General features: G+C 37.9%; 1 protein-coding gene across 1 annotated transcript; it reads left to right on the plus strand.

Moving 5' to 3' along the window:
* Positions 1 to 7,300: 7,300 nt before the first annotated feature.
* On the plus strand, positions 7,301 to 8,044 carry LOC108986021. The gene has a single exon (XM_018958514.2). The coding sequence runs from the start codon at positions 7,361 to 7,363 to the stop codon at positions 7,760 to 7,762; it is 402 nt and encodes a 133-aa protein (XP_018814059.1). The 5' UTR covers positions 7,301 to 7,360; the 3' UTR covers positions 7,763 to 8,044.
* The last annotated feature ends 815 nt before the right edge of the window (positions 8,045 to 8,859 follow it).

Consider the following 8,859-nt stretch of genomic DNA (forward strand, 5'->3'; position numbering starts at 1 on the left):
AAGGAACTGATGGCCCTCGATATATCAGGTAGACAGTAGTGCTGATTGCGTCTGCCCAAACTGTAGGTGGCAGCCCAGCAAGCAGCCTCATACTTCTAGCATGCTCATTAACGATTTCGCTCATACATTCAGCAACACCATTTTATTGTAGTGTCCTATGAATGGTCTTCTCCATTCTGATACTATGAGCTGCACAGTACTCCTTGAACCCTCCATCAATATCTTCACCACCATTGTCAGACCTCAAATATCTTAGCTTTAAGTCTGTCTCTGTCTCAACTATGGCTTTCCACTTTTTGAACGCATCAAATACATCAGATTTACGCTTCAAAAAATAAACCCATACCTTCATGTTGTGGTCTTCAATGAATGTGACATAGTACCGAGAACCACTAAGAGATGACACATGAGAAGGCCCCCACACGTCTGTGTGCACAAGCTCTAACTTTCCTGTTTTTAGTGTTCTGCCATTCTTCAAGAAACTGACCTTTTTATGCTTCCCTAGTATACAACTCTCACACATGCTGAGATCATCTAACCTCAGTTCTAGTAACTTGCCTCTAAACAGCAGTTCTTTCATGCCCTTCTAACTCATATGGCCAAGCCTATAGTACCACAAATCTACGGTGCTTTCTGCAATGGTAGCAGCAATAGTATTATTCAAACCAATCTTCATATACAGAGTACCAGTTTTCTTACCCTGAGTTAGTACCAATGCCCCTTTAGTAACCTTCCACTATTTGAGAACACTACTGAATGACCACAATCATCAAGTTATCCCATAGAGATGAGGTTTTTCTTTAACTCAGGAATGTGTCTGACCTTTTGTAAGATCCACTTGTTCTTGTTCAAGAGTGCAATATCAATATCTCTCATTCCCACCACATTCAATGCCTCTCCATCAGCCAGGTACACCTTCCCAAAATCACCAGCAACATAGTTCTGCATTCTCTTCCGATGAGAAGATGTATGGAAGTAAGCCCTAAATCCAGTATCCAATCATCAACTAGATTGTGAGCTGCAAGTAATAGTGCCTTCTGTACTTTTTCAGTTACCACATTAGCACTATCATTCTCTGTCTTCTTCGGATTTGTACAGTTCTTCTTTATATGACAACCTTGCCACAGTTCCAGCAAGTTACCTGCTGCCCAGGCCTTGACTTGCTCTTGCCCCTATTCTTTGATTTTGATCTACCCTTTTTGAGTTCATGTCTTATGATCTCCCCCCAAGAATCAACATTCAGTGCTAAACTCGAACCCAAGGTCTCACCAGAATCCCTCCTACGCATATCCTCAGCCAAAATCAAATCATGCATATCATCATGTTTCAACTTTGATTTACCAGCAGAATTACTGACAATCATTCTCATGGCTTCCCAACTATTTGGCAGTGAAGCCAATAGTATCAGTTCACATATCTTATCATTAAACTCAATTTCAACAGACGACAATTGATTTGTGATAATATTGAAATCATTCATGCTGTGCAAAAGACGTACCTTCTGTCACTTCAAATTGAAATCATTAAAAATTGAAAGTAAACACGAAAAGAATAATCAAAACAATTACACAACACAAGATTTACGTGATTCGGCAACTTGCCTACATCCACGAAGCTGCAAAAGCTTTTATTTCTTGAGGAATTACAAGTACAGTGTTTTCGGCGACTAATGTGCTCTGTTGTACAACCACAGTAACTCAAAAATATGTATATATATATGGTACACGACAGAAAAACCTAATTTCTCAAAATAAGCAATGTTAGCTCGAGCGGCATGTCGAGCACGCATCGAGCGAACCTATTTACTGGCCAAATGCTTGAGCCATCTATCAAGTGGCTCATGAGCAAACTCTCTGTTTGAACTCCACTCGAGCGGCCTGTCTAGCGAGTGTCGAGCGAATCACGCACGAACTCTCTGTGTAACATCTCCGTTCGAGCGAACTGAGCCAAGTTCCACAATACTCAGCAATGCCTACCCCTCGGCCTTCTCTGTCTGTCTCCTTCGCACTAGCACGTCCACCTCACATCGTTCCACCTATACTCGTCATCCAATAGGGTTTCTTCAAGACTACCATTGTCAATTGGCCATGCTGTAACACCCAACCAACTCCTCCAGCCAGCATAGTTCCACAACGTCTAGTACACCTTATTATCTTTCTTCCTTCATATCATATTATCACTCATCTACTTTGTACCGTAACTTTTCCATTGCACTCTCCTATCACACTGAACAAAAGACTTTATGTGAGGCTGTGACACACCAACACTAACGAGATTCCATGGCTACAGAGATTAAGGCATTTGAAGACAATCACACATTGACTCTCACTCCTTTACCACTTCACAAACAAACCACGGCTGCAAGTGGGGTATACCATATCAAGCATATAAGCTTATGGCACCATTGAGTGTTACAAAGCTCAATTAGTGGCCACCAAATACACTCAGCAAAAGGGGCTTACCATTGCTGCTACACAAAATTGGTACCTTCGGCAACTCGACATTCACAACACATTTTTGCATGGGCATCTCAATGAGGACGTCTACATGACTCTTCCTCCCGGGTTCACTCGACAAGGGGAGCACTCAGTTTGTTGCCTTAACAAATCCTTGTATGATCTAATGTTGAAACCAAAAATTCTATTTTGGGGGGCCCATATTGATCTATGCAATGACAATGATACATACATACATGCCTATGTGTACGTATATGTATATGTATATATTATACACTTTGTTATTTATAATTATAAGAAAATACATTATAAACGTATCCCTTCAATTTATAAGAAATATTTTTTGGTTTCTACATTTTTTTTAACTCATATTCTCAAGTTTTTAAATTTGCAATGATACGTTTTTGGTTTTTTTTTTAGTGTATGTATGCTCATTTTTATATTTTGGATGCAAGAGTTTTAGATAGGATTAGAAGAAAATTCTTGTATTTTTAAAATTTTTTAAAATTTTTTAATATTTTTTTAAGATCAATATTATTTTTGTCAAATTTTATTTAAATTAAAATTTAAATGATTAATTTGTTTTTGGAGGCTGAGGGCCATGGCCCCCTCTAGCCTCAATGTGGTTCTCCTAATGGTATGATCTAAAACAAACTTTTAGACAATGGTTCTCCAAGTTCTCATATGCATTACTTTATTGTGGTTTCACTCATTCCAAATCAGATTACTCTATTTTAGCTCAACACCATGGTTCATTTTTTATAGCTTTACTCATCTATGTTGATGATATAATCATTGCAAGTAACAATCTCTTGACTATTGATGAGCTAACAAATCATCTCAACACCAATTTCAAGCTCAAAGACCTTGGCAATTTTAAATACTTTCTTGGTCTTGAGGTTGCAGGATCAAAACAAGGTGTCTCTAAATGTCATCGTTAATATGCACTGGAAATCTTTTAAGATACTGGTTTTCCTTGCTCATGCAATTCTCCTTCCCAATGGAGCAAAATTTCAAACTCAACAACTCATATGGACCACTGTTTACTAATCCTTTTACTTATCGTCAACTCGTTGGACGACTTGTCTATCTCTCCATTACACGCACAACGCCCAAACCTCACATACTCTATTCAGACAATGAGCCAATACATGTCCACTCCTTGGCAACCACACTTGGATGCAGCCCATCGTTTGCTTTGTTGCATGAAAGATTCAAAAGCTCACCTAGCCAAGTAAGACTGTTCATCCAGGCCGGATTTTTTTCCGGCCCGGTCCGAAACCCGGATAACAGGGCCCCGGGTACGGGTTCCGGCCTGGGAAATACCCGGGCAGGTACCCGCATGATTAAAACCAGTTTCATCCGACCCAGGTACCGGATTTTAAATTTGGAACCCGGATTTAAAACCCGGATTTAAACCCGGTACCCGGATTTTTTTTTAAACCCACGTATCACCCGATGCAAAAGAAAATTCATCACTCCTTACTCCTTCAGATCTCTATCTCTCTCTCTCTGCAACTTGCGCCAATGTCCTCTCTCACTCTCACGTCGAAACCCTAGTCTCCTCTACCTTCATCACCTCCGTTGGTCTGTCATCTCCATCTCTCTCTCTCTCTCTCTCTCTCTCTCTCTCTCTCTCTCTCGCATCGCCAGGGTCTCATTTCATGACCAGGTGAGGGAAATTTCGATATTTTCTGTCATCGGTTTGAGTTTTGGACTGTTAAGTGCCAAAACCCAAGCCTTCCTCTGCCGAGTGCCGAAACCCTAATACTCTTAGATCCACTCCTGGATCTAAGACATGGCTTTGAGTTGTTTTCGCTTTTTTGTTCTAGATCTACTCTTATATCTGATCCCATAATTTGCATTATATTTTCCTTTTATTTGTTGATCTTAGAATCCTTGATGTGCTCTGATATCTGGGTTGTTTTTTGGGTTGATAATCCCCCAGTGACCACGACCTGTCTTGCCATCGAGCTTTCAGCAAAGATTTTCCAGATTTGCAAGGTGCTCTGTCTGGGTTTGCTGCGCAAAGCGGCGTCTTCATCCTTGTGCTGTCGTCTTCATCCTTGGGTATGTTTTATTCTCTCTGTTTGTTTTGTTCTCTCTTTGTTGATTTTGAATTTGTTTTGATGAGAATATTTGAATGTTTGAGGAGTATTTTTATGGGTTAGATCTGTTCTGTGAGCTTTGCTTGATGACATTAGTTCTGAATTATTTCTGGTTATGCGACATTAGCTCTTTCGTTTGTTTAATAATGATGGATGGAATAAATATAAAATGGAAGAACTATTGGGGGAGAGTTTAATAAACCAAATAGTGAAAAAGGATTAATTATGGATCAGAGAAGGGAATGACTATTCAATATGGAATGCTTCTAGCACAAGGTTTTTCAAGCAAATGGAGAGAAAGGTTAAGTCCATTTGCTTATGAGTTATAGGATTATTGTGCAAGGTTAATGGACATCAAAATAGAAGGAAGAAGAAGCTGTTGGCATCAGATGACAGAGACCTATAAAAGTGAGTCTGATGTTGTCTCCCAACTACGTGCATAGTTTGCATGGAAGATAAAAATGAGTCTGACAAACACACGGATACGTCGTTTTAAGACTAAACTTCTGCTTACTGAACAAATGATGAAATTATCTTCTTGTAAGAAAGTTAGTAATTATGATATTGTCATTATGCATCAATTAGGCATATTACCTTCTCAGGTATCAAAACACCAAAAGGTATCAAAACTCCTCGGTCCATCTCTGGTTTTGTCAAGCTAAATGTAGATATGGGTGTAGTTTCAAATATTTGTGGTGGATCCGTCAAGAGAGGATTTGATTATTGTAGGTTTTTTTTCCTGCTATGGATGGGGAACAAACACAATATATATATATATATATATATATATATATATATATGTATATACACTACAAGAAATAGGGATCTTTGGCACTAATCCCAATTGTCTGTCTGTTGGAGTCACAGAATTAGTATACAAGCATAAACTTGTTTTTTATCCTAGATCCTCCCTCATTGTTGGAGATGGTTAATTTTAATGAATTTTCTGTTTAGTTTCTTATGGTCTTCATAATGAAAAATTTCTCAAATATTTAATATAAATTGAAGTGGCTGTTTGTCTAGGGATATCTATTTGAATGAAAGCTCTACAAAATATTTGTTAGTGTGGGTGTATTTGGAAAAATAAAAAGTAAGAAACCATTCTCATCTTAATCTTTAATTTATTAAGTGGGATTTGTCATAATCCTTGTATATAATCATTGTTCAAAACTTTGTGTATTTTGCAGGATCTCTCAGTCCAATTACTTGAAGTTGCAATTTGGTGTGGAGATTAAATCATTGATGGACATGTTACTGATTTTGCAATTCATAGATTGTAATTTTGTATATTGTAATGTAATGTATAAATAACAAATAATGAAATATGTAATGGATTGCATTGTGATGCATGCATAGATGAATTTATACATTTAGTATTTAGAACAGATTATGCGTTCCAACTTAACTTTTTTAAAAAAAATAAAGGCTTTTTTATAAAAAATAATTATGGTTTGAAATTTTTTGTGTTTTGCTAATTGAGCTTAATTGAACTTTTATGACACAAATATTAAGCGGTTCATGAACTTGACTTCTTAAAAAAAAATAAGTAATAAAATAAAAGCTTTTCGAAAAAAAAAATCCGAGTACAATCCGAAACCCGAAATTCCAGGTTTTAAAAACCCAGATCCACCCGGGTTCCGGCCCGGGTTTGATCCAGATCAATCTACCCGGGTTTCGGCCCGGGTTTGAAACCCGAATGAACACCCTTATAGCCAAGGAACCCATCTCATAACTCCATCTTAAGGTCTTATTGTGTTTCTGATTGGGCTAGTTGCATGGATAGTAGAGGTTTCGTTACAAGTTATCGTATCCGCCTTGGTAGTCCTCCTATCTCCTAGAAATCAAAGAAACAAAACACAATCTATCGCTCATTTATCAAAGCAGAAGACAGAGCAATAGTTGTTACAATTTGTGAGATCACTTGGCTTGTTTCCCTCTTGAATGACTTAACTATTTTGCATCCCCAACCAGCTCTATTGCATTGTGACAACAAGGTAGCATTGCACATTCCCGCAAATCTAGTCTTCAACAAACGCACAAAGCATATAGACATCGATTGCCATGTGGTTCATGAGAAGCTCCAAATATGGTGATCTTTCCACAAAACCTCTCGGAACTGCTCATTTATCTGGGTTGCTTTTCAAGTTGGGCACTTCAAACATTCACCACCCAACTTGAGGGGGAGTATCAGAGTCACTGTACCACATTTCTCTCAGCGGAGCTTAGACTAGGATAAAATAGATATAACAATTAGTTATGACAAGATAAACACTTTCTTTTGTATTCTCAGTTATGCCGTATCATGTATATTCATAATTTAGCCTTATCAAGTGAATAAAAATATTTTCTCACAAGTTTCAATAAACAAACTTTTAGACCGTTACAAATATTTTTCAAAAAATAATATTATATATAGTTGTTGAGTGCGTAAACGTTGCATAATATTTTTAAAAAATAGTAGAATCAACTATTAAAATATTAATTTTTTATCATGTATGTCTTGTATTTTATCACTTCTTAAAAATAATTACACGATATTTATAAATTTTACGATAATAAATATTATTTCTCTAATAAAAAATTTCCCATGCCACAAAATCTTGGATGTTAACAAATTTCGCCTTCTACGGAAAGGATACGGTCAAAAAAGTTTCCTTTAATAATTTACACGTTTTAAATGGTAAGTGTGTGTCCCCCCACCCCCCCGGCAAATTAATATAAGAGAGAACTGTTCAGTGCTCTTCTCCCATCACAGGTTCCGAGACTCACTCCACCACCGCCAAAGTCCCTCCTGTAATGGACGTCTTGTCCGTAAAATGTGACTCGTGCGGGTTCACAGAGGAGTGCACCCCTGCATACATTCTTCGTGTCCGGGAAAGGTACCAAGGCCGGTGGATATGCGGGCTGTGTGTCGAGGCTGTGAAAGACGAGGTTCTAAGATCGGACATGCTCATCTCCACCGAAGAAGCACTTGATCGACACATCACTTTCTGCATGCAATTCAGATCCTCGTGCTCTCTGAAACAAGCAGAGCACCCTATCTCCGCCATGGGCAGGCTTCTCAGGCGAAGCTTGGACTCCCCGAGACTGCTTCGATTCAGTTCAACTGCAGATTTGCATGCGGCCGATGGGGTTCGGACTTCGGATCTGTTCCGGTCCGAAAGTTGTGTCTCCTCTGTACCGTCAATGGGTTATTGAAAGAGGTTACATAGAATATTAAGTGCAGAACTCTGTTTCTCTCTCTGTCCAAAGGATTTAGGAATAGTGATAAGATATTTATCATGTCGAAGTGAATAACATGTCGAAGATATTTATCATGTCGAAATAAGATATTTAGGAATGGTAGAATATTAATAGCCATGTCGAAGTGAATAGTGATAAGATATTTAGGAAATGGGTGCTGATTTCTCTCAATATTTCTTACTTTGCTGGACCCTTCATTTTGTACATAATATATATCTCAGAGCAATTTTAAATTTCCTTTTTTGCTGTCTTTTTACTCTTCCTTTTTATTTTTCTCTCGTAATATGTTGTAGAGGATAGGGATCCTAAGGCCTTAGGATAAATGTTATTTATCATCACTACACTACACATTAATATATAATTTATCATTTTTAACTTTCTATTTAAAGATATATATTTACATATTAACGTGTGATTTAGGAGATGATAAGTAGAATCTTTCTCTGAGTATACATGAGTTTCGTTGGTGTATCTGTTCTTTTGCTCTAAGAAAAACGAGATGGCTCTAGTTCTTTGGGTGTCAAAATATCTGAGCCACAGAAAATTGTGGGGCTACTCAAAAGATGGCTTTGAATTAGTTTTTCTTTGTCTTTGCAGTATGAATGGAATGAAAGAAATGAATAAATTGAGTCGTCTTGCAACAATCCATGTTTGGTGGTTTTGCTGTAATTGGATGGATCTTAGTCAAATTTCAGGCACCCATTTGTGTGCATCGGCCTTATTTGGCAGGCATTCAGGGAATGAAGTGGTGCACAATAAGTTAAATGCAACCAAAATGATGATACAGAATGAAATTGCTGGGAGAATTCCCAAAAACAGAGTGGCAGCTTTTAAGTAATAATACTGTATTATTAGTAATGTTGCAAACGAGGAGCCTTCTTATAATATAATTTTTTATATATTACGTTGTGGCATCTCATTCTTCAATGAAATATTCTATCCAACCCCAAGTTTCCTAACCGCACGCCACACTCCTGACGTGGCCGAACCCGGTTCTATTCCACGTCACGATTTATCGAATATCCCTCCCGAGCTGCTTCAATCTCCCTCTT

Source organism: Juglans regia, chromosome 10 (genome assembly GCF_001411555.2).
Source record: "Juglans regia cultivar Chandler chromosome 10, Walnut 2.0, whole genome shotgun sequence".
NCBI classification, from domain to species: domain Eukaryota; kingdom Viridiplantae; phylum Streptophyta; class Magnoliopsida; order Fagales; family Juglandaceae; genus Juglans; species Juglans regia.